The following is a 27,367-nucleotide window of genomic DNA, read 5'->3' as shown; positions in this document are numbered from 1 at the left end:
TTGCATTAAAATATCTTTTCCTTAGAAATTCATAAACTATGAAGTTAAGAAAGTGAACATTTCCACATTTTGCTTACCAAATGCTTAACTTACTACCCAAAATTATCAGTCCAAAAGTAGCATTATTATAACCTGGACACAAACATCAAAACAAAAGGATCTTCAGACACAGACCCATGTAAATATTTGAAATAACTAGAAATGGTAACATTATTCTTTATATGAAATAATTGATGAAAATAATGAAATTAATGAAGTCTCTGATGCCCAAGACAGATTATGTGAATTATGGAGAGATGCTTTTCCTCTTTTTGAAAACTTAACTATGTAACAAATCTCCAAAATGAAACCGCTTTAGTATATTTTATTGATATAAATACAACTAATTTCATAAGCATCAGCTACCATTCTACCATTATATAAGAGAAACCAGTCAAAATGATTAAATATTAATGTGACAAATAATTACAGAAATGCTTTCACTTCTACTAAAGTCGTCTCTAACAGCATTCTATATACTTTGTACAATTTGCTTCTAATTGATGAGATACTTGAAGCAAAGCTGAATTTTAATCAAACTTTCATTTCTCAGTGGAAAATGCTCTCTTCATCAGAGGAGGCTGATTCTTCCCAACATCGAACATCATTTCTAAAGGTGGATTATTAAGAGAACACCAATCAGGTATACGGCCTGTCTGGTTATAATAATCCTTTGAGACTGAACGGCTCCCAAGTATGTCTTGAAGTGCTCCAAAAATAGCTCCTGTGTGGTAAAAAAAATAAAAAATTTATAGCTGATATGAAAACTTTTACTGGAAAATTTTATGTACACATATATCCACTTCATTATATGACAAGAGAGAATGGGTAAAATTCAGTAAAGCATATTCACAGTCTTCAGATTAATTCCAGTTAAGCTGTTCTATATCCTATATTTTGAAAAACCGGGTAAGCCATAACTCTTGTGTTGAAAATAACTTAAATGGCCTAAACTAGATTATAGTGAAAATTACTGTGTTACTATGTTTAAATACAGGTAGAGTACGGTGGAAATATTTTCAACTCTGTACACAAAATAAATAATAATCTTAGTTTTCTTAGCCAAAACTCTATACGTGGGATGACTTTAATGGAGAGAAGTTCATTTTAAAAAAATCAAAGTGCAAATGCTAAGAGAAAATAGACACATAATTCTGAAAATCAATAATGTAAGGAAAAGTAAATGGTCAAAGAAAATTGATTAATTGTTCTATTAACTAAGTAGGCAATTTCTAATAATGAATCATCTATAACCATTAGTAATGTCATTCAGGAACCATTTACTATATAATCATTATTTTAAAAAATGAAATTCTTGGGAATTCCCTGGTGGTCTAGTGGTTAGGACTCTTCACTTCCACTTCTGGGGGTCTGGGTTCAATTCCTGGTCAGGCAAGTAAGATTCTGCAAGCTGCAAGATAAGGCCAGAACAAACAAAATTAGAAAAAAAAAATCTTACCTCCCAGCCATGCTACACAATTAGCCTTTGCAGGTGGAGTATGAATTCGGAATGTCTTGGTGGCAAGCGTTTTTTTATATTTTGGTTTTTCTACCAAATACCTTATTTCTGCAAGTAGTCTGTGAAGGAAACCTGGCAACATAGACGTGCCACCTATGACTACCAAATTCTCTGCTAGCTGCTTCCTGGTGTCTATTGGGCACTGTTAATAGAAAGAAGAGAAAAAAAAAAGAATTAACTTTAACTGTATAAATAATGCCTGACTGAATTTAGGAAAATATACAGATTATTAGGTAATCATTTTTATCACAAAAAAGGGTCACAGCAAGCATTCTTTAACAAGGGATTTTTTCATGTGACAAACATACCACCATGATAACATTACCATGTACTTAAATAAATCCTTAAAGATTTAAAAGCTAATAGTGTAGAATTTTAAATTCCAGAGGGCATATAGTAGTAATATGGGAATATTCTCATTTTCAGGGTAGAATGTCTGAGTTGAGCAAAGAACATAATAAGAAATTACTTTTTGTGGAAACCTAATTTTTCGAAGGTACTATTGCCATGATATCCAGAGTTAGCTGTCAAGAGGTAAGATAAAATTCTTGGAAAAACTGTTTCCACAAGAGTTCTCTCTAAGCATCAGGAATGTTAAAGTCCTTCACTGATGTTATGATTTTCAAAAAAGTCCCCAGGTAGAGTGGGAGAAGTAGATAATATCTCCCAAAGTATTTTACAGGAGTTCTATGGCTCCACAGTCATTACATAAAAAGAGACATATATACCCTGTGGAATGAAAACCTTAATACTACACAAACGTGCATGTGAAGAAACTACTCAGTACATAATAAAAATCTGGTATTGTTATCATGGAAAAGAATGCATGATACATCTACAGCACAAACTACCCTGGGTTTGAAATGCTGTCGGTACCATATCTCAGTCTAAAGTAAAACTCAGTAAAACTTCACATAAAAGATAAAAAATGTAACCAATGGCTAAAATTAAAAATACAGATTTTAAAAAATTCTTTATAAAGGACTGTAGTCATAAAAAGAAACCATTTACAAAATAAAAATACCTGCATAAGGGAATCCAATATTAAAGTGGCAACTGATTTCTCTTCATTATCTTGCTCAAAAAGGATCTCCACAACAGAATCTCTAATGAGATTAAGAACAGTGTTTTGTTGGCATCACAGAACACAACACAGTACAATAGGTCTACAGATATATTTTTAAGTACCAGTACTATGTGAATGTAGAGTAGTGATTAGGACACAAGGTGTCTGCATTTGTAAATGAGAAGAATAACAGTACTTGCCTCACAGGTGTTGCAATAAAGATTCAATGACTTAACAGAACAGCGCCTGGCACATACAAGGTATGCCCTAAATACTAGCTATAACTATCACTATGTATAGATTTTGGGGGCTTCCCTAGGGGCTCAAACAGTAGAGTCTACCTGCAATGCAGGAGACCCCAGTTCAATCCCTGGGTTCGGAACAGCTCCTGGAGAAGGGAATGGCAACCTACACCAGTATTCTTGCCTGGAGAATCCCATGGACAGAGGAACCTGGAAGGCAACATAGTCCATGGGGTGGCAAAAAGTTGAACATGACTGAGCAACTGACACACACATGTATAGATTTACATATATTTTGTCCACCTTAAACCTAATAACAAAAAGGACTGAAAGTCTGTAAAAGTTAATGGAATTCAACAAATAGATCAATAGTGATACAACAGATTTAAAAACAAACCTTACCCCACCCGCCAAAAGTATTTCTTTGTTGGTCAAAACAATACATGGCAAAGATGGCTGCTGCTGCTGCTAAGTCGCTTCAGTCGTGTCCAACTCTGTGCGACCCCATGACAGCAGCCCATCAGGCTCCGCCGTCCCTGGGATTCTCCAGGCAAGAACACTGGAGTGGGTTGCCATTTCCTTCTCCAATGCATGAAAGTGAAAAGTCAAAGTGAAGTCGCTCAGTCGTGTCCGACCCTCAGCGACCCCATGGACTGGAGCCCACCAGGCTCCTCCGTCCATGGGATTTTCCAGGCAAGAGTACTGGAGTGGGGTGCCATTAGTTGCCTAATAAAATACTCATTTTCCTGTTCATTCTCAAATTAAAAGAACTCTGTTTTTGGTAGCACAAGGAAAATCTTTGTTGTGATGTAATATTTCTCTACCTTGATTGTGGTGGTGGTGAATGAGAAACCTACACGTGATAAAATCACAGAACAATATATACACATTGTACCAATGCAGATTTACTGGTTTTAATATTGTATTATGGTTATCTAAGATGTAACCATTGGGAGAAACTTTAAGGAGTTACATAGGACCTATCTATATTACCTTTGCCAACTTCCTGTGAATCTATAATTATTTGAAAATTAAAAAAAAGATAAAACTCCATTTTAAGCTGGATACAAAGCCCCTCCCCAGTTGAAATACTATATTTAACAGCCTCTCTTGCAGCAGAATGTAGCTAAGCACCAGACAATGAGATGGAGGCAAAAGTGGTAGTTGGGACTGGTAGAAAGTCTCCTTTACAAGGAGAGAAGGCACTTTTCTCTTTCCCTTCCTAGGACTGCATGCTTGGAAAACACATGTAGTAGCTAACTCCAGCAACCACCCTGGAACCCAAGAACAAGGGCTATGCCCCCAAAGATGATGAGTGGAAGGAAACTTGGGTCCCTGGTGGCAATTTTTATACCAACTTTGGACGATCTACTTCTGAACTTCTTTTAAGTGAAAGACAAATTCTATCATGTTGAAGCCAGTATTTTCAGGTTTGGATATCTGGTAATCAAACTGAACCCTAACCAATGCAATACAAAACTATATATATAAATATACATATACTGTTAAAATAAAATTTGAACCACACTATGCATACTAAAGTTTTCTTGAATCTTTTTCAAAACATAAAATTCTCTTCCTGATATTCAACATACTTGCCTACTGCCCATCTTATGAGTACAGGATACTGAGGCCTAAGCGTGCTGAACACTCGCTGAACACTCAGTCACTCATGGTTAGCCACCTGCCTCTAGGCCTGCACACTGTTGCTTCTGCCAGCTGAGCTGAATACTTACGAACCATCAGTTTTCTTTTTCCAAATCTTTGTCAGTTAATGTGATATTGAAAAGACATAATTTTACAAGTAGTATTTAAGAAATGAGGGCTGCCGAGTGGCTCAGTAGTAAAGAATTCACATGCCAATGCAGAGACACAAGTTCTCTCCCTGGGTCAGGAAGATGCCCTGGAGAAGGAAGTAACAACCCACTCCAGTATTCTTGCCTGGGAAATTTCACAGACAGAGGAGCCTAGTGGGCTACAGTCCATGGGGTCACAAAAAGTTGGACACAAATGGGTGACTGAGCATGCACACACTTAAGCAATGAAACAGTAGGGTAGAAAATAAACACTCATTTTCTTCATTTCTTATTCTGGGCTCCAGTAAACAGGAGAAATTTTAAAACAGTAAATTAGTGAAAATAATTTAAATAAGAGGTAAAATGATAAAAAGTTACTATCAAAGAGTATTACATTCTCACTTTTTTTTCCCCAATCTACTATATTTAACATCTGTATGTTTATGTAAATCCTTTTTGAATCTCAAACTCTATGCTAATTATCTCAAAATCTTAACAGGATCTTCCATATTTCTGTAATTCTTTTCTGTGCATCTTCTGATCTAATATTTTACAGATGAAACTTTTATAATACAAATTTCATATAGCTTGGGTATGAACAAAAATTACATTGTTACCAGCATGATTATGTAAGTTCTTGGCAACTTACACTGCATCATCAGATTGAAAAATAAATAATAAAAAGGTGAATTACTGACTGGTCCTAAAGATTTAGTACCTTTGGAAGAATGAATTCTTTCTAACTAGACAGTATTTTAAAACAGGAATCAGCAAACTATGGCCTGTAAGTCAAAACCAGTCACTGTCAGTCAATTCAGTCGCTCAGTCGTGTCCGACTCTTAGCAACCCCATCAATCGCAACACGCCAGGCCTCCCTGTCCATCACCAAATCCTGGAATTTAGCCAAACTCATGTCCATAGAGTCAGTGATGCCATCCAGCCATCTCATCCTCTGTCGTCCCCTTCTCCTCCTGCCCCCAGTCCCTCCCAGCATCAGGGTCTTTTCCCATGAGTCAGCTCTTCACATGAGGTGGCCTAAGTATTGGAGTCTCAGCTTTAGCATCATTCCTTCCAATGAACACCCAGGACTGATCTCCTTTAGGGTGGACTGGTTGGACCTCCTTGCAGTCCATGGGACTCTCAAGAGTCTTCTCCAACATCACAGTTCAAAAGCATCAATTCTTCGGCGCTCAGCTTTCTTCACAGTCCAACTCTCACATCCATACATGACCACTGGGAAAACCATAGCCTTGACTAGACGGACCTTTGTTAGCAAAGTAATATCTCTGCTTTTGAATATGCTGTCTAGGTTGGTCATAACTTTCCTTCCAAGGAGTAAGTGTCTTTTAATTTCATGGCTGCAATCACCATCTGCAGTGATTTTGGAGCCCCCAAAAATAAAGTCTGACACTGTTTCCACTGTTTCCCCATCTATTTCCCATGAAGTGATGGGACCAGATTCCATGATCTTAGTTTTTTTAATGTTGAGCTTTAAGCCAACTTTTTCACTCTCCTCTTTCACTTTCATCAAGAGGCTCTTTTAGTTCTTCTTCCCTTTCGGCCATTAGGGTGGTGTCATCTGCATATCTGAGGTTATTGATATTTCTCCTGGCAATCTTGATTCCAGCTTGTGCTTCCTCCAGCCCAGCGTTTCTCATGATGTACTCTGCATAGAAGTTAAATAAGCAGGGTGACAATATACAGCCTTGATGTACTCCTTTCCCGATTTGGAACCAGTCTGTTTTCCATGTCCAGTTCTACCTGTTGCTTCCTGACCTGCATACAGGTTTCTCAAGAGGCAGGTCAGGTGGTCTGGTATTCCCATCTCTTTCAGAATTTTCCACAGTTTATTGTGATCCACACAGTCAAAGGCTTTGGCATAGTCAATAAAGCAGAAATAGATGTTTTTCTGGAACGCTCTTGCTTTTTCCATGATCCAGCGGATGTTGGCAATTGGATCTCTGGTTCCTCTGCCTTTTCTAAAACCAGTCACTGTATGTTTTTGTTAAAGTTTTACTGGAATCCAAGTCATGCTTACTCATTTACATACTCCCTAGATCTCCTGGAGGAGGAAATGGCAACCCACTCCAGTATTCTTGCCTGGAAAGTCATTAGGAGGAGCCAAGTGGGCTACAGTCCGTAGGGTCGCACAGAATTGGACGTGACTGAAAACACACACACACACACACACACACATGGCTGATTTTGCACTCCAACTGTAGAGCAAAGTAGTTGCAAAAGAGACCATATGGCCCACAAAGCCTAAGGTATTTAGCATTTGGTCCTTTATAGAAAAAGTCTGAGGACTTTCCTGGTGGCTCAGTGGTAAAGAACTTGCCTGCCAATGTAGGAGACACCAGTTCGATCCCTGGTCCAGGAAGATCCCATATGCTGCAGAGCAGCTAAGCAGATGCACCACAACTACTGAGAGTGTGCACTAGAGCTTGGGAGCCACAAACGCCAAGCCTGTGTATCACAACTACTGACGTCCACGCACCCTCGAACTTGTACTCTGCAACAAGAGAAGCTACCACAGTGAGTACACTGCAACTAGAGAGTAGCCCTCACACGCTGCAACTAGAGAAAAGCCCACACAGCAACGAAGACTCAGCACTGTCAGAAATAAATAAAATTTTTTTTTAAAGTTTGATGAATCCTGTTTTAAAGTATCATACTTTATCCTCCAACTCAAAGAATGGCTAATTCTGAATTACTCTGAAGAACAGAAAAAAAATTTTTTTTAACTTTTAAAAAGTTGAATAATAAAAATAATGATAAAGTGTGTTAGTCACTCAGTTGTGTCCGACTCTTTTGCGACCCCATTGATTGTAGCTGGCCAGGCTCCTCTGTCCATGGGACTTTCCAGACAAGAATAATGGAGTGAGTTGCCATTTCTTTCTCCAGGGGATCTTCCTGATCCAGGAATTGAACCTGGGTCTCCTGCATTGCAGGCAAATGCTTTACCATCTGAGCTACCAGGGAAGCCCCAGTGATGAATGATGAAGCTTAATGAAAAACACATACTTAGTAAATTAATAATACTAAAGGCTTCAAAAATATTAAGGCCAAAAATTTATTTTAGTTCATTATTTTGCTTGTAAAAATTAAGGTCTAACCTGATTGATCCAAGGACATGTAAAATCTTCTCTCCATCTAATGGGTAGTCAACATTTGGGGGTGGTGAGGGACGCTGAAATATAAATATCACAGGCATAAGTAAACAAAATACAACCTGCAAAAAGGATATACATTTCTTTTTCAGCTTACCTCAGTATTCCCATCAATATTAAATTTTGCTGCCTGGATATTTAGTCCACGCTTCAGATCACTAACAAAGCAAGTGCGCACTTAAAAGAAAAGGAGACATCATTACGGTTTGTGATTGAGTCAATGTTCCAGTTAAAACAATTCTATTCAAGTAAACATGTTAATCATCTGTTCTTTCCGATTTTATAAACTAACTCTGTCTTTAGTTAGCTTACAATTTATTCACATCTAAAAAGCTTTCATTCACTACAGAATCATAAGACATTTTCCTGCCACAAAGCCACATTAAAAAAAATCTTGGTTGGTCAGAACACAAAGCTAAATTTTGGCCTTAGCTACAGTAACACTCTTTAGTTTATGGTTTTTTCTCCCTCTTTGCACACTACATCACCTTTTTTTCACTTTGAACATTTATTCTTTTAAATATTATTTCTGCTGCAAAGTACCTTTTATAATAAGTGGCTTCAAATTATTTTCATAAATAGGTAAGAAATAAAAAATTTTTTCAAGAAGGGACAAAACTGACATTGAGAGCGAGAAATCTAATGATTTGGTTACTTACAAAACATGTTGACATAACATTATATTATACAAAATTCTTTACATTTACTAATTCAAAATATACTTGTTAAGAATCTAAAATATGCCAAGAACCTACTGTATAGCACAAGGGACTATATTCAATATCTTGTAATAACCTATAATGGAAAAGATTCTGAAAAAGAAGATGCATAACTGGGGACTTCCCTGGCAATCTAGTGGTTAAAACTCTGTGCTCCCAATGCAGGAGGCACAGGTTTGATCCCTGGTCGGGAAACTAAGATCTCACATACCTCATGGTGTGGCAAAAAAAAAAAAAGAAAAGAGAAAGAATATATATAACTGAATCAGTTTGCTATTCCCTGAGATACTGTAAGTCAACTATACTTTGACTTACAGTAAGCTGGTGCTCAAGTTACAACTTTAAGTCCTCATTAACTATTTAAGAAATGTGAATACTCAGATGCTCAACATCTTACATACTTAGCATATGAAGGTGTTCTTTAAGGAAACTAAATTCATTGAATTAAAAACCCGAGAACAGATAAATTACACTTAAGGATTTTAAACTAATTGAAAAAACTTAGGTATTACATAAGTAACATAGGAAGTTTGTGAGAGTTAAGTGTACATATTGCATATTTGTTTTTAATATAAATGGGTTCCTACTACACATATTTTCCAGCAACATGCTTTTTCCCTTCATATATTATTGATACCCTTCCAAATCAATACATCTATCTCCTCCTTTTTAAAAGTTATATGGGTCCCACCTGGGGTACCCAATAAATAAATAAAAAGCCATATGGTAATCCTTATGATGAAGGCATCAAATTTCATTCCGCATTCCCTCTTGCAGAGGATGCATATCTTTCCATTTTTATAAATATGCCAGAGTGCCTTCCAAAAAGGTTAGTTTTCAATTCTTATTAATAGCAATATATTAATTTTCCCAATCTCACCAACACTAAATGTCTATCTTTCAAATTTTTGCCAATCTGATGTTTGCCTGGCTAATGTAAACTTCTTTTCACAAGTTGGAGGCTATATGGAAAGAAATATTCCAAGAAGTTATCAACTGTTACATTATGGAGAATAGGACTGCAAGAATGGAAGAGAAACTATTCATTTCACTTGAGATATTTCCTCTATTATTTGAGCTTCTGCAAAAATAATGAAGAAATGACTGAAGTTTTATAGTAACTGAAGAGGTTTTAGATAATTATGCCACATAAGTAAGCAATATAATGAAGAACAAGATCTATTTTGCAGCCCTGGCTCTCACCTTACCTATTGTGTGACAATGAACAAATCATTTAATATCTCAGGGACCCAGCTGTACCAGAATATCTCCAGGTCCCATTTAATTTTAAAATTCATTATTGTCTAATTCTCTATTAAACATTCTAGAGTATTAATTTTACATGACACTTAATAATGAAGAACGCTATAGTTTAACTGATTTCCTTTCAGTGAATCAAGATACCAGAAAACTCAATTTAAACATTATCATAAAAATATACTCTAGCAAAGGAGGAATATTAATAATGTATCTTATTAAAGTGAATCTAATATATTTACCCAACTGTAGAATTTCTGAAGTCAGTAAAATGATTTTTTTAACATTATAAAAATGCATTTAAAATACTAAAGAAAAAAAAAAAGCTAAACATAAAATCAGTAGTTTCCATAAGCAGTATAATTGTTAATTCATACTGTGAAAACTACTAATTCCCTAGTAACTCTGTATCTCTATCACTGAGAAGTTTCTTTACTAGTACATTAAAAGTAATACCAAAAGGGAATTCTCAGGAAGTCTAGTGCTTAGAACTGTGCACTCACTGCCGAGGGCCTGGGTTCCATCCCTGGTCAGGGAACTAAGATCCCACAAGCTGGTGGTGTGGCCAAATTAAAAAAAATAAATAATGCCAAAAGCTTCCACAAATCTGAAGAAAAACCAAAATTTTATATACATTATTCCATAGGATATATGTTAAGTAGTTTTAGGTTACTGCATTATAAATTTAATACATTTTGTATCTGTATAAATACTTAGAAACATGCCCTCCAAATGAATATTTAATGATGAAAGGAAAAAAAATAGGAACTTAGTTTACCTTTAATGTCCTCCAAGATACCTTCTGGAATTGAACCTAAAACAGAAATTTTATTTACAACTATAGAACTTTAATAAGCAGAAACAGTCTATTAAATTGCACTCACATTTCCATTTTCCATTTCAGCAAACTATTAAAAAGTACTATAATTTTTTTTAAAAGACAAATAGAAAAATCAGGTTCCTCCCTAAAAAGGGAGGAAATGTCAGCATTCAAAGTCAAGCCAAAGCACAGAAGTTGAAGCCAGATGTACACAAAGTACTAAAGAATGTGACTAATACTCATAAATTTGATTAAAAAAAAAAAAAAAAAGACCTGAAAAATATAGCAGAATAAATGGCATTGGATAGGAACTGACCAAGGAAATCTTTTTTACCATAAAAAGATTTGCTGGTTATCTTGTGTTAAAGTACTTATAAGAAATAGTAAAGCTTAAAAATGAGCTACGTACTTTTCTTTTACAAAAAGGGAAGTTTCAAGTTGGCTTATCTTTCCTATGATAATGAATGACTGTCAGTGAGTGACATACTAACTTTATGCATATTTGTAAAAAGAATCATGCATAGACAATTTTTTTCTTCAAGGTAAACGTGATTTTTAAAAAAATGAGTGAGAAAGTACCTATTATATAGATTTCTTCAAATTTTTAGAAAGATTTTAAAAGATAATGTTTGGATATGTTATCATTGTTATGTAATTTTATTGCCAATAAATCGAGTTTTCCAAGTCAGACTCAAAAATTTAGAATCTTTGAAACTCAGAATTTTTAATCCATTGTTAAATATGTAAAAACAGTCTCATTAATTTGTAAGAACAAATTATTTATGTCAAGGAAGACAGAAATTTATAGCTATAAAAGGAACCATGATTTAGTAAGGGTAATCATGCACTTCTTCCATCTGGAGCTACATATCTTGTCTGTTACTGAAAGAATTAAAATTAAAAACCACATCTTTAAGATGTTAAGCCATAATCTTTAAAAATTAATAAACTATTTAATCACAAATTTTTTAAGAGGGAGCAAAAAAATTTACCATTAGTAAATATGAATTTGGAATTATTATTTTACCTTTATTATAATAAAGGTATTACATTGGTCCTTTATTGGTCCTTTCCAAATTCTTGTGTGTTTCATAATACAGTAATAATGATATACATAAACTTTATAAATTAGTATAAATATAAGTATGTATTGCAGGTATATATTCAAAATTTTTTTTACTGGTGAGGCCAGTGTGTGATCAAAAAGTTTGAAGACTCCTAAGGAGATCAGCCCTGGGATTTCTTTGGAAGGAATGATGCTGAAGCTGAAACTCCAGTACTTTGGTTGCCTCATGTGAAGAGTTGACTCATTGGAAAAGACTCTGATGCTGGGAGGGATTGGGGGCAGGAGGAGAAGGGGACGACGGAGGATGAGATGGCTGGATGGCATCATTGACTCGATGGACGTGAGTCTCAGTGAACTCCGGGAGTTGGTGATGGACAGGGAGGCCTGGCGTGCTGCGATTCATGGGGTCGCAAAGAGTCGGACACAACTGGGCAACTGATCTGATCTGAATGTTAAATGTTAAAATTTATCCCATGGAGAATATAAAGATTTCCAAATCAATTTAAACCTGGCTATATATAGATGAGAGAAATGTAACTAGATTATAAAGAATGTACAAATTTAAGAATAAGTGCTAAAAACTGTAACATTTCACATGTGCTAAACTCTCTCTAGGAAAATTCAAATGAACTCCAACATGTGCCAAAGACATTTGGTAATGTGAGAAAGTTTTCTCTAGGCAACATGGAAGGCAAGCTTGAAAATAAAAGGCTTATTTTAGTTAGGAGTAGATGCTGGCTTTGGGAAGGAGCTTCTCAATCTTAGCGGTTTAATCACAGCCATTTAAACACTGCAAATCAGGCATTCATTGGCTCTGGCTTTGAAAAGTCATATTTAAATTTCAGCTAATTTAGAATAATAAGTATAATATTTTACATATAATTTACTTTTCAACTATACTTTTTAAATTAATGTATTTAGTCTTTGTAAGTTTTAAGTTAGTATATTCATTCTTTTTTGAACAAGGTTCTAAATACTAAATAAAGAGGTCACTTAAGGATACCCAAGTATATGTAGGACTTAGATCTAATCTTTGTCAGAACCATGATAAGAGATATTTAAAATATATTTGCATTTCTGATCCTAAGTGGAAAGTAAAAGTGTTAGTCACACGGTTTTGTCTAACTCTCTGCGATCCCATGGCCTGTAGCCCGCCAGGCTCCTCTGTCCATGATTCTCCAGGTTAGAATACTAGAATGGATAGCCACTCCCTTCTCCAGGGGAGCTTCCTGACCCAGAATGAAACCTGAGTCTTCTACATTGCCGGCAGATTCTTTACTGTCTGAGCCATCAGGGGAGCCTCCCTTCTAAGTGAATCCTTCAGCAAACAGTGATATGATTTAATTCCTCAACTATGGGGAATATATGGCTTACGATGACAGAGTCAAGATTTGGGGGCATATTAGAAGGAAAGATTAGAATCAGACTTCAAGACAGTTGGTTAAGAAAAGGGTGTCCAACCTAGATGTCCATCAACAGATGAGTGGATAAAGAAGTTGTGGTACATATATACAACGAAATATTGCTCAGCCATAAAAAAGAATGAATTTGAGTCAGTTCTAGAGAGCTACATGAACCTAGAGCCTGTTACACAGAGTGAAGTAAGTCAAAAGGAGAAAAATACCACATATCAATGTGTATACATATGGAATCTAGAAAAAGGGTACTGATGAACTTATTTGCATGGCAGCAACGGAGAGGCAGACATAAAGAACAGACTTGTAGATGCAGGAGTGGAAGGAGAAGGTGGGGCAAACTGAGAAGCAGCAATGATAAATACACATCACCAAATGTAAAACAGACAGCCAGTGGGAATGTGCTGTATGACACAGGGAGCTCAAACCCGGTGCTGTGACAACCTAGAGGGGAGGGGTGGGATGGGGGTAGGAGAAGGGTTCAACAGAGAGGGGAAATATGTATATTTATGGCTGATTCATGTTGATGTATGGCAGAAACCAAGACAGCACTGTAAAGCAAATATCCTTCAATTAAAGATTTAAAAAAAAAGAGAAAGTGTCTAAGAACACACAGTTCAGAATTTTAAGGAAATATTAAGGTCAATTTTAATGAAGACTTTTATTTAAAATATCTTGGGGGACTTCCCTGGTATCCAGTGGTTAAGACTCTGTGCTTTCACTGCAGGGGGATGGGTTCATGTCCTTGGTTGGGGAACTAAGATCCCACATGCCATGAACCAAAAAGAAAAAAATCTTGGGATGCTACATTAAACTACACTAAAAAGGTAACAAAGTTTATCTGGAATGGATGAATAATAAACTGATCTACAGAATAAAGAATGCTATTATCTTAACTATCTAAAGACAACAGGAAACAATACATGTAAGGATAAAAGTCCTAACAACCTGCCCTTCTCTTTCCAACATTTATTCAACGTCCAGGCGCTTGAAAAATAAACAAGACAGGGATTCTCAAAGTCTACTGACAGAAAAAGTTAAAATGTACTATAATTGATACTGCTGAGGGTATAACAGAGAGGGGAATAATTTATTCTGCTTAGGGAAATGAGGAAGGCTTCATAATTTAAATGACCTTTCTGTCAAGGAGATAGATAAAAAACTCAAATAGGTAAAGAAAAACATTCCAGGTAAAGAAACAGTATAAATGAAGGCATGGGGTTATGGAAGAACAACGGTGCCAGGAATATAGCCTGGAAGAGGTAAGAAATTTACTACAGCTGAAATAAGGTGCAAAGGGTTGAGTTTAGTAGTTAAAGCTAAAGCTAAGTTAAAGTTAAAGGGTAGAATAAAGTTGGATTGTAAAGAAACATGTGTATCAAACCAATAATTTGGATTTTAACCTGTGGGGACCAGCAAAAATTCTCAAGCAAAAGAATAATGTAATCAAATTAATTCTGTGAAAGTTATTCCTGGCAAGAGTATGAAATAGACTAAATGGGTCCAAAGAGTAGGCTCCAAGAAAGAAGCAATGAGGACCTAGTTTACAATGTCTTTGTTTTCAAATGTTCCGTGTTATGGAGGACAGAAAAAAAAAAAAACAAGACAAAAAACAGATTTCTGAGGAAGAATTCAAAGGATTGATACACTAGTTTTCTAAAATGTGAGCTCAGAAAGAAATAATCCAACAATGATTTGTTAGAATGAATTTAGGGGAAGAGATAATGTGTTTACTTTTAGAAGCCTTAAGTTTGAGATGCCTAGAGGCATATGTAGTTTCTATCTAAAATGAGCTGAAAACATGAAGTTTAGAAGAAGGGCCAGGCTCAGTGATACAGTTAAGAATCAACAGCATATAGATGTAGCTGAAGTTATGCGAACACATGAGATCACGTTTAAAAAGCCAGTAGGAGAAAAAAAGGAACAAAAAATAGATCCCTAGAAGAATATCAGCAGGGAAAGAAAGAGGAGAGCAAACTAGGAAGGAATAGTTGGAGAACTAAAAGAAAACCACAAAGGAAGAAAAGTCCTGAAAGCTAAGGAAAGTAGTATCAGGAGTATATGACGATCCAGATGCAAACTAGTACATACAAAATGGATAAATAACAAGGTCCTACTGTATGGTACTGCTGCTGCTGCTAAGTCGCTTCAGTCGTGTCCGACTCTGTGCCCCATAGACGGCAGCCCACCAGGCTCTCCCGTCCCTGGGATTCTCCAGGCAAGAACACTGGAGTGGCTTGCCATTTCCTTCTCCAATGCATGAAAGTGAAAAGTGAAAGTGAAGTCGCTCAGTCGTGACCGACTCTTAGCGACCCCATGGACTGCGGCCCACTAGGGTCCTCCGTCCATGGGATTTTCCAGGCAAAAGTACTGGAGTGGGTTAGGGTTAGGGTTAACTATATTCAATATCTTGTGATAAACCATATGAAAAAAGATATATATATATATATATATGTATAACTGAGTCACTTTGCTACACAGCAGAAATTAATGTAACATTGTAAATCAACTATACTTCAATAAAATTTTTTTTAAAAAAGAGAGTATATGATAATCCATGATGTTAAAAGTTCTGGAAAGAATGATTAAAATTTAACTACTAGATCTGATGATTAACAACAGCTCAATAATGACCTTGTAATTGGAGCCAGGACATCAGAGTGATGTGAGAAAATGAGAGTAAGTATGCAGTGTGGGGGGGAAAATGAGTTGAATGTAAACCACTCTTAAATAGATTAAAATGATTTTACCCATCACAGAGGGAAGGCTCTGTTCTTTAGCAGCACCTGTGTCAACAGTACATTGTTCCAACAGTTGAGTTTCCAACTCCCTGAAGAAGAAAAAAAAGTTACTGTAATTAAAATATTGCAATTGATACCCTTTTCCTATTTAATACTTTTACTTCATAACAGAACATGATGCTTTAAATAACAGTGGTTTTACCCTTAAAAGATGAACATACTCAAGGTTAATAAAGTGAAGTTGCTCAGTCGTGTCCAATTCTTTGCAACCCCATGGTCTGTAGCCTACCAGGCTCTTCCATCCATGGGATTTTCCAGGCACGAGTACTGGAGTGGGTTGCCATTTCCTTCTCCAGGGGATCTTCCTGACCCAGGGATCGAACCCAGGTCTCCCGCTTTGTAGGCAGACGCTTTTACAGTCTGAGCCGCCAGAGAAGTAAAGAATGGAATAAATAACAATGAATGTCCACATTACAAGTCTTCTATTAATCACTGTCAAAAAAGTAGCATCTTTTTTTTGTTGTTGTTACTTTTTGTTTGTTTTTTATTTCTTTAACATCTGCTTTTTTGGTATAGGTGAAGCAATGTGCTAAATGCCAGGAAACTTACTTGTGAAGAGCTTTTCCTCCTAAGGGGAGTGCTCCCCAACAATTTAGTACTGGGATTCCTTCATATATCTATAAGGTAGTCAAGGATATTACTATTTGAGGAGGTAAAAATGTGTTTCCCTCACCTCTGCACTACTATTCTATATCAGCTTGGCCGGCTAAATTCTTTAAGGAGTTACAGAAAAATCAGTCTTTTTTTCTTCTCCAAAGAAAATAGCTAAACATATACATACAAATACATGGTAAACACCACACACAGAGAACTCATCTGTTAGAGCCTGGGTGTCCAAAAAAGTAGCCACTGTCCACATATGGCTGGTCTGAACTAAGATACACTATAAGAAGAAATTCCACAACAAATTTAGAAAACAGTAAAAAAAAAAAAAAACTGTAAAATATTCCATTATAATTATGTTAATTATATATTTAAATGATAATATTTTAAATATATTGGACTAAATACACTACTAATTTCATCTCCTTCATTTGTATTTGTAAACTTTGTAGCTCTTAGAAAAATTTTAAATTACATGTCTCACACTGTATTTCTATTAGAGCTGAGAGAACAGTGAACGATATTGTACTATGGATTTGCTACCTTATTTTACATGTTGTTTTTCCTGATGTTTTATAAAGTACATTATTTATGAAAAGCAAAAAGTCTATGGGTAGGAACACTGGCTTTGAAAACTAACATGGGTTTGTATCTTGCTGTACACTTCTATTAACTTGGGTCAGCCACCTATCTCAACTTTCAGCTTCTCATTTATATAATAATACTTTTTGTTATGAGACTTACACACGAAATACTTTCTATTTTAAAAAGCTATTGCCTAATTCAGTTCCTGAGCAGCTAATGATCCTTGATTTCCTTCCCATGATTATTTCTTCTAACAAACACACATATAGATCTCAAAATTCCAAGAGTTTCGCACTTACGCACTTCAAATTCCTTTTCAAATGTAGCAAATATCTACTCTAACGCTTGTAAGAAATATTTATACCTATACTTAAATTCATTTAATGACTGAGAATGGACCAGTTTATAGTCAGTAATTTCATTTTGTAACAGCTGAAATTACTAGGGAGTTCTTCCCTATGGCATATGATACAAAAACTACAGCACTTACTGCACAAGTTATGTGCCAGGTTCTGTACTAAATACACATATTATCTCACTCTAGTCACACAATACCCCTATGAGGTGCAATTATTTTAATTCCCAATTCACAGATGAGGAAACCTGGGCCAAGGGGAGAGTAAGCTACCTGCCCAACATCATACAACTAGAAAGCTTAGCTGAGACTTAAACTTATGTATTTGATTCCAAACCCCAAACTCACAAACCCTATGCCATACTGTCCCCATGATAGCCTCAGGAAATTGAGGGGAAAAAAAGGAATTTACTTTTCGACAGTGAGCCCTTCAGTTTTTTGAAGGCAGATCTCATGTTGTAATTAAGTTTTAATTTTTCTTGATTTAACTTTCTCATTTGTTTCCAATTACTCTTCATATGACTTATCTTAAAACTTGACTATCCTGTCCAACTTCTTTGATCCTAGGTCTGATCTCTGGAGTATATACTGGGATCAAGCCATAATGAAAATTTCTACAGAAAGTACATCTAAATCTCAAAATTCTGTGAATTTTTCCCACATATATCATATTTGTACATGATAATCCAAAATAGCTTGATACAACAAAAACAATTTGTAATAACCCTAACTATTTCAAACTAGAGTAAAAACTGCAAAATTAGCTGGTTTACAAAAAAGATACAGGTAACACCAGGCTCTCCCTATATCCACAATCTAGGACCATGGCAGAGTTTATCCCAAGTGTAAGAAGAGCCATTAGATGACTTGGAGCAAGCAAGACAGACGGAACCTAGAAAACAACAAAAGCAGAATGAAAGTCAGTAGTTGAAGGTGTTTCCTTTACATTTCAAATATATTTGAAAAAATTCATAATTATGATACTTACTCAACCAGTTTATAGCACCTAATAAAGAATTAACTGATTTACTTGAATTCACACATAATCAAAATATACTGTAATACACAAAAACATTCTTTAAGTTCTACAAGTTGTTTCATTTTGAAATGACAATTATAAAACTTTTCTATTAACTCAGTTCTTTCTCTTTTGGAAGAAAAACCTAAAATAATAAAGAGATGGTCCAGAAACACACATTCAAAGAAAATGCTAAATTTAAAAAATAAAGAGATGTTTTTACCATTTTTTTTTTTTTTTTTTTTTGCTCAGCCTGTGCACACGGGTTGTGTGAACGGGTTGTGTGAAGCACTAATTGATTTAATTTTAGTAATTTTTTTTTCTTGATTTCTTTTTTTTTTTAATTTATTTATTTATTTCAGTTGGAGGCTAATTATTTTACAATACTGTAGTGGTTTTTGCCACACACTGACATAAATCAGCCATGGGTGTACATGTGTTCCCCATCCTATTTCTCTGTTTCTATCTATACCAGATAAGAACACTAATATAAACACAACTCAAATGATGGTAAAGATATCTCTTTATTTTTTAAATTTAGCATTTTCTTTGAATGTATGTTTCTGGACCATCCCTTTATCGTTTTCAGTTTTTCTTCCAAAAGAGAAAGAACTGAGTTAATAGAAATGCTTTAGAAGTGTCATTTCAAAATGAAACAACTTATAGAACTCAAAGAATATTTTTGTGTATTACAGTATCTTTATTTAGTGCTATAAAATGGTTGAAATAGAAACAGAGAAAAAGAATTCTTGACTGTCCTTACTCACAAAGTTTATAATATGAATTATATTTTTTAAATGTTATAATATAGTAGTTAAAAACAAAGTGAAGAACTACAAAAATCCTTAGTTCTAAGTGACACTTTTCAGTGAAAATCCTGCCAAATTCAATCAAAATATGGAAGTCCATCATAACCAAATAGCAAACAAAATAATGGATAAATTTCCCTTGCCTAAGTACAGCAGGTACTCTGGTAATATACTAGATAAGAACACTAACAAACAAAACTCAAATGCTAAGTCCCAGTAAAAATACAGAAAATCATCTATTTTATTTAGGTAAGAGCTGAAGTAACTTCTTACTATGTTTTGCATTCTCTCTACTGCAAACCAAATTCCTGATTTAAGTATAGGAGTGTATGTATAGGGTATAGGGTATGTATAGGGTATGTACAGTTAAGTATAGGAGGGTATGTAACCTGTTTCTCTGTATCTGTCCTACTAAATTATAACTTAGAAAAATTAACTGCCCTTATCTCATAAATAAATTGTGATTTTTGATATATTTTGTATTCGGTAGAATGTATGAAAATTACATTTTTATGTGCTCAGTTTCTTATATATTGTACACATTTTATACACTCTTGCTAAAAAAACTTTAAATTTGCAAGGCAAAGATTTTTAAAATGTTAAACAATAAAGATTTTGGCCTACTATGAAATGTAATCATCTTATGTCATAATTTTGGTCTTTAAAATAATCTTAACTCATATAAAATGATAGTTATGAATAATATCACTAATATCAAGATCTAAGAGTCATTCCTGGCATTGTCCACTTACTCTATGGGAGACATTATTTGAATACTTCATTTACTAGGAATTTAAAGCCTATGAAATGAAAATGAAAGAGCTGGAAAATTTAGAACAGTCAGCATACCTAAAAAATGAAAACTAGAGAGACCTGGAAGAAAAATATCATAAACTTCACCAAAGAAGTTTTCATTTCAGGAGAAAAAAACAAACAAACCCAAAACTTAAAACCTGTAGTAAAATAAAAGAAAGAGCAATAAATAGGAACCTTCAATTATCCAATTATCTACGTATTAGATAAAATGCTAATTATGCATGAAATAACCATACAAAGAAAACAGATGGTCAGTTTATTTTGTCATCCAATTCCTCTTTTCAACGAAGGAAAAAAAATGAGGACCTTTTAGTTTAAGCTTTGAGTACCTACTAAAAACAACATAAAAAACAGGTACCTCAAAATACTTGAAAAGAACACGAGTGAGTGTCTCTCTGAAGTGGGAAGGACATAATACAGACTCGATAACCACAACTCTGCGGTCTCTGGGATTCACCAATAGATGCCTGAAAAATGATAGTTTTTAACAATTTTAAAAGTTTGTATTTTTTTAAATAATGCAATTTGTTAAGGTTAAAGAAACTGTACCAACTTCACTTAAGAAACTTTATAACAAAAAGATATCTTCATTTTATGATCCACGAAAGACAACGTTTATCACTATTTCATGTTATAAATTTCTTTATTCAATTTTTAAAGGTTATTTTCCATTTGCAATTATTACAAAATATTGGCTATATTCCCTATGTTGTACAGTATAGCCTTGAGCCTATCATACACCCAAAAGTTTGTGCCTCCAACTCCCCTACCCCTATGCTGCCCCACTAATAACCTTTAGTTTGTTCTCTGTGTCTGTCAGTCTGCTTCTTTTTTGTTATATTCACTGCTGCTGCTGCTGCTGCTAAGTCGCTTGAGTCATGTCCGACTCTGTGCGACCCCATAGATGGCAGCCCACCAGGCTCCCCCGTTCCTGGGATTCTCCAGGCAAGAACACTGGAGTGGGTTCCCATTTCCTTCTCCAGTTATATTCACTGGTTTGTTGTATTTTTTAGATTCCACAAAGAAGTGATAACATACAACATTTGTCTTTCTATCTGACTTACTTCACTTTGCATTTGTTAGTCACTCAGTCATGTCCAACTCTATGTGACCCCAAGCACCGGAGCCCCCCAGGCTCCTCCGTCCATGGAATTCTCCAAGCAAGAATACTGCAGTGGGCAGCCATTCCTTTCTCCAGGGGATCTTCTTGACTCAAGGATCAAACCCAGGTTTCCTGCATTGCAGGCAGATTCTTTACTGTCTGAGCCACCAGGGAAGCCCTCACTTGGCATTATGCAGTTCAAATCCATCCATGTTGCTACAAATAGCAAAATTTCATTCTTTTTTATGGCTGAGAAGTATTCCTTGTATATATATATCAATATATATGCCACAGAAAGACAACATTTTTGATCTCTTATTATATGCCACATACTGTGTCAGGAAATTTACATATATTAATTCATTTATCTCAGAAAACAAAAACTAAACCCTATTATGAATATTAACTTGAGTAATTAAAAGGATGTGTTCTTTTTTTAAGCTACAAAAGTAGTATACACTCACAAGACTCCAAATATTATAGAAGTTTATAACTTGGAAAGTACAAAAATACCTTATACCTCTTCTAACCAGAAACTATTACTAACAGCAGTTTGTATATTTTCATTATTGTGTGTTGTTGTCATTTAGTTGCTAAGTCGTGTCCAACCCTCGCAACTCCATGGTCTGTAGCCCTCCAGGATCTTCTATCCACGGGATTTCCGAGGCAAGAATACTGGAGTGGGTTGCCATTTCCTTCTCCATCATTACTGTGTATTTATATTTATATATTTTAACAGAAATATTCATCCCATAGATGCTGTTCTATAAGATTTTAATTAACAGAATATCTAAGACATTTCTGTATCAGTACATATGGATATAAAACTTTTTTGACAATACAGTGTTTCACGATATGGATGTATTAATACAGTAATTAAATTATCCAATCCCCTTTACTAATGGACATAGTATTTCCTTATGCTTGCCAGTTTTCTAGTCTTCAAACATGCTTTTGAAAAGATTGAATATGAAAAAGTTAAAATGGCAGTTGGAAATTAACCTTTTCTTTCACATTAGAAATAATATGACCAAATATCACTATTATGGGCACTAGAAAAAGCTGGGGGAAGGGGGGCAAGGAAAACACAATTGCATTTTACCTGAAATATAGTATATGGATGAATTCCTTTAGGTAGGAATATAGTTCTTCTGTATTGATGTTATATTGTACAACTCTGATAGGCTATAAAAAATTAAAATGATTTATTAATTTACAGTAATAAAATCTCAAATTAAACATGTTTATTTACTTTACAAATGGATTTTCTGATAACAAATCAAAAGCAATTTGTATTTAGAATAGATGTAAATATTAAAAATAGATTAATCACTTAAATTAGAAATCTTTAAGAACCGGCATGTCCAAGATGACAAAACATTTTGGTTTACAGAATAAGACTGTACACACAGTGAGTAAAGACCAGTGCTCATTACATTTTTCATCTGACATTATTTTGGCATCATCAGCAAAAAGCACCATCAACTAAAAAGCATCAAAGGCTTCATCAAATACTCCAGACTTGGTTCAGTTTCTGTTAAATTAGTCCCAAAACACTGACATTTGTCCTCTTTTTTTTTTTTTTTTTTTACATTTGTCCTCTTGTAGTAGCACTTCACTTGACAGTCTCTTTTAGTTGATATAGGGACAGTCCCAAAGTAAATCAGCTCATAAATATGTGTGGTAAAATAAAAACATGCACCATTACCACTAAAGCAAACACTACCAAACCAGGCTACTGCTGCTGCTGCTGCTAAGTCACCACTAATACATCACCAGGGCTCCATTCACTGCATCCTGCTACAACTTGCACTTTTATGAAAACAAATATGCTCATATTTGTTAAATAAGGGAATAATGTCTATATAATAAGGAAGGTTGTACAGTTCATATTAGGCAAGAGGAGCTGAAATGATAATAGGAGAGTTATAACCTTCATCAAGGTAAAGGAAGTCATCAACTCAGTGGTCACAGAAATGGGCATTCTTGCAGATTTATTTTTAAAAAGTTTAAATGATCCAGTGTACCAGGGGCTACCATACCAGAGTGAAGCCTTTCAAGACCTTTTACTGGGCTGCATTTCTTTCTGGTCCCACCTGAACAATAGCTCAAGCAGCTCAGAGCTCACTTCTGTACCTTCAGTGTCTCAGTACCCAGCAACCAACAGTTTCAACTATTGATTTTACTTTAAATATCCCCAAGAGAGCCTTCAGCTCAGTTGTATCTTAAAGTTATTCCAATTTTTTCCTGAGGTATTAATTTTTGTTTTTGCTAGGGCTCAGATTACAAAGTTACATGGGTTTTAAGTTATCTGCTCCAACCCAATTTTTCCCAAAACCTGTCTTTGTTTGCAATCAAGGAGAGGTTTTTCAGGAATGCAAATAGTGAGTTACGGTAGAAAATATCTGTATTCGATTTTAACAAGCAAATTTTATGGCATGCAAAATTATTCTTTCTATTGTTCCACAATTCCTAATCTGCAAAATTAACTCTGGCAAGAAAGTTTCTTTTAAAAAATGTGTTTTTCACAGGTCCTTTGAATTACAGATAAAGAAATGAGAATCTGGCTCATATTTTTGAACAGGGTAAGAATAAAATGATTCTATAATTACATTACAAGGCTCATGCAATTATTTTACTAAGTTTAAAAACTTTCTCTGAATGTTATAGAATTACATTTATATCCAAGTTGTATAGAAAAAGCAAATCTGTAGAGACAGGAACAACATCCATGGTGGGGTAGAAGTGATGATCAACTATAAACAGGCATTAGAAATCTTATTAGAATGATAAAAATGTTCTAAAACTGAACTGTGGTAATGGCTGCATAACTTGATATATTTACCAAAAATCACTGAACTGCATGCTTCAAGTAAGTAAATTTTGCGATATGCAAAATTAAACCTAAATAATCAAAAAAGTTTTCTTGGGTTATACTCTAAGCTATGCATTTAGCACTGTTCTAATCAATCTTACTTAAAGTCATATTTAAAAATATTATACAGAACAGCATTTATTTTGCTAATTTGTTTAAAAAAAATACCTTAGGCATGCCAGCTTTTTTTATCACACTGGGAATTATACATCTTGGACCAGTTTCTCCAGCAAATCCACATCTGCAAATAAAATAGAAAATTGATATACATTCAACTATTATAACATTCTTTCTATATATTTGTCACAGAAACAAGGTTTTGTGTATTTTTTTCAAAGCAGTGGTCACAAAAACATCTAGAAACATCTCTGATGTATTCAAAGGGGAAAAAAAACTAAGGAAAAGTTAATATCACCTATTGTCGTGTCCTACTCTTTGCAACCCCATGGATGTCCATGGAATTCTCTTGGCCAGAATACTGGAGTGGGTAGCTTTTCCCTTCTCCAGGGGACTTTCCCAACTCAGGGGTCAAACGCAGGTCTCCTGTATTGCAGATGGATTCTTTACCAGTTGAGCCACACGGGAAGACCTAGAATACTGGAGCAGGTAGCCTATCCCTTCTCCAGCGGACCTTCCCCAGCGAGGAATCGAACCGGGGGCCTCCTGCATTGCAGGCAGATTCTTTACCAACTGAGCTATCAGGGAAGCCCATTCATAAGTAAACTAAAGGTAAAAAAAATAAAATCACTTTGAATTAGTACTAGTGAAATAAACCAGTGTATTATTTTACGGTAGCATTAACTATTCAGCTTTTAATTTTATTTGAATTTTAGGTAACACATCTCTACAGCCATGAGTCTGTACTCCAGTTTCTGATTTCATTCCTATAGTTCATGTTACTCATAATTCCATCATTCTAATATTATTTAGTTTCCATACTGAAGTTTCCTTTGGTCTATTTTAAAACTATGCATATCTGACATAATTATAATCACACTGTTCATATAACATGAATTCATAAAATAAGCTTCTGCCCAAACTATTAGTTTTCACTGCCATCATTTTTTAAATTGCATAAAATATTTCATCCTTTTTAAAAAAAAAATATTTTCCTTTCTTGATTATTTAAGTATTTCCATTTCTGTTTTCCCATAAAACAAAACTTTGCTAAAAATGCTGTTAAAAACGATTACCATGTAAGTTCAGTCTCAATATTATCTCTTTTTGTCCTGTCTGGTTTTCAGTACTCATCTCCTCCTATTCCCAAATAGCTTTCTCCATCTTCTTTTAGCTACACCCCCAGGTTTACCTGTTTCAGTGCTCCTCAAACTCCAGGATGTAACCCACTGGCTGGATGCATAAACCCATCTCATCACTTTCCTGTTGTCTTTGTCAATAACCATCCTCCTATATACTAGCATTCCACTTCTCATTTCCTCAATATACCTAAAGTAATTATCTTTGGGTGTCAGCCTCAAGGTACTTACTATGCTATTAAAACAAACCTTTAAAATAAATTTAACAATGCATATGTGGGAAGATCTTGCATAGAACAGTAAGAGAATATCATGAACCAAGAACTATGTTTATCCAATTATGGAGCACCTGATGTCCAATTCTTTTCGGGTTTTTTTGGCCATGCTTGGTAGCTTATGGGATCTTAGTTTCCCAACCAGAGATTCAACCCAGGCCCTTGGCAGTGAAAGCACCAAGAACTAACCACTGGACCGCCAGGGACTTTCCTCCAATTTCTTAAACAGGCTCTTCTGACCACTTGTTCAACAAATAGTTATTAAACACACACTGTATGTCAGGCACTATTCAGGGATATACAACATTTTTTCAAACAGTTTCCATTATATATATGCAATTCTGGCTGTCACTTTCCTTTTTTCTTGAGCCCAGTGCAAGGGTTCTAAATCTGGAGTCCACAGACCACTGCGATGGTCCACCAAGCCCTGAAATTGTGTGCAAGTATTTTAAGGTTTGTGTATTTTTGGCTTTCTTTCGGTCATCAATAGGATTTATGTCATCCAAAAGGATGAGAATCACTAATCTAGTGTTTACAAGTTGCCTTTTAAAATATGGTAAATTTCGTAATCTAAAAGCTGTGGGGGCGGGGGGGGGGGGGTGGGCAACAGAGGATCTCTAATGTCCACAGGGTTTCGGATCGTTACGTATTCAGTCTTCCTAATTCGACGTCCCACTCTTGGGAAGCAAGATACATTTGAATTTCCAGCACCAATAGCATCTCCGTTCAATAAATGTTTAATAATGAAGGCCGTCATCAAGCATTACAGTTCGGCTACCACCTTTCTAAGGAGATAAAATTAGGATAAGCGCGGCCTAAGTCATCGCTGTCATCCCCTGCATAGGTGACCCCAAAGGGTCCGCTCAGTTTGGGGGTGACGACAGGGGCGGCAGTGAAGGCCATTCTCTCGAAGCCTCTTGGGCCTCTCTAGGAATCAGAACCAGACCGCCGAACGGATCCCCGGGATTTGCATCGCCCACGGTGCAGGTAACAGGGGCCGGCATTTGCGGAGCTCCCGGGGGCGAAGTGGAGGCCTAAACAGCCGCCCCAGAGACTGCGATGAGGACCCGGGCTGGGCCTGGGGCTCGGCTACCCGCCCTCCCTTCCGGACGCAGTCACTCACTTGGTAAAAGCCTCTCCCAGATCTATCACGACCGCCGTTTTCTCCCCGCCGCTTCCCAGGCCCTCGTACAGCGGCATGGTAGCAAACAGGCCGATAAATACCTGCAGACCTACCGACCCCTGCTGCCGACAGATCTCGGCGCTCGGGGGGCGGGGCCGGGGGGACGGCGAGCGGGCGGTGGCGCCGGCGGGGACCTCGCGTGGGCGCGGCGCACGGGGCCCGGGCTGTCCCTGGCTGTGCCTCACTCCACGTCGGTCCTGAACCCTCGCAGGCGCCGCGTCCTGGGCACTAGGGAGCTACGAGTGCACGCGGCCGCTGTTCTGGATACAGGTTGGGTCGAGGGTGGAAAACACCGAGGGCCGAGACGATCAGGCGCGCCGGACGCCCCTAGCTGGGGCGGAGCCAACCCCGGGTCCTTCCCTCCGGACCGCCCCTTGGGGTAAGGGTCTTAGGAGCGCTTTTGTGGCTTAGGTGTCAGAACGTATCCACTACCGAGCTCTCTTAGAGAAGAAACGACCCCAGAAGCTTTGATTCGTGCCGTCTTGGGACAAAATTGCTGTGCCACGTGTTTTGCCTATCATTTATTCTTCGCAAGAAACACAGAAAGTTGGTTACTTCCTTGCCTGTTCGAACCGAATGT

General features: G+C 36.1%; 1 protein-coding gene across 1 annotated transcript; it reads right to left on the bottom strand.

The window, feature by feature from the left end:
• Window positions 1-348: 348 nt before the first annotated feature.
• ACTR10 (actin related protein 10) lies at window positions 349-26,898 on the bottom strand. The gene is made up of 13 exons (XM_019968977.2): window positions 26,728-26,898; window positions 24,242-24,314; window positions 22,301-22,383; window positions 20,455-20,563; window positions 18,238-18,345; window positions 16,460-16,527; window positions 15,860-15,939; window positions 10,587-10,622; window positions 7,930-8,009; window positions 7,779-7,852; window positions 2,583-2,664; window positions 1,499-1,700; window positions 349-763 (listed from the first exon to the last, which is right to left on the bottom strand). Exons 1-13 carry the CDS (start codon window positions 26,802-26,804, stop codon window positions 582-584), a joined length of 1,254 nt encoding a protein of 417 aa, XP_019824536.1. The 5' UTR covers window positions 26,805-26,898; the 3' UTR covers window positions 349-581.
• Window positions 26,899-27,367: the final 469 nt, after the last annotated feature.

Source organism: Bos indicus, chromosome 10 (assembly GCF_029378745.1).
Source record: "Bos indicus isolate NIAB-ARS_2022 breed Sahiwal x Tharparkar chromosome 10, NIAB-ARS_B.indTharparkar_mat_pri_1.0, whole genome shotgun sequence".
NCBI lineage: Eukaryota > Metazoa > Chordata > Mammalia > Artiodactyla > Bovidae > Bos > Bos indicus.
Note: the sequence above shows the minus strand (reverse complement) of the source record. Positions and strands in the feature narration are given on the sequence as shown.

Excerpts from the sequence above, each read along its gene's own strand:
- ACTR10 (XM_019968977.2), bottom strand. The coding sequence starts at position 26,804 with ATGCCGCTGTACGAGGGCCTGGGAAGCGGCGGGGAGAAAACGGCGGTC. Across the intron at positions 16,528-18,237 it reads GGGAGAGCCTGGTGTTACCT|ATATATGAAGGAATCCCAGT; the intron begins GTATCTTTTTTG and ends ACTACCTTATAG. Across the intron at positions 15,940-16,459 it reads GGAGGAAAAGCTCTTCACAA|GGAGTTGGAAACTCAACTGT; the intron begins GTAAGTTTCCTG and ends TTTCTTCTTCAG.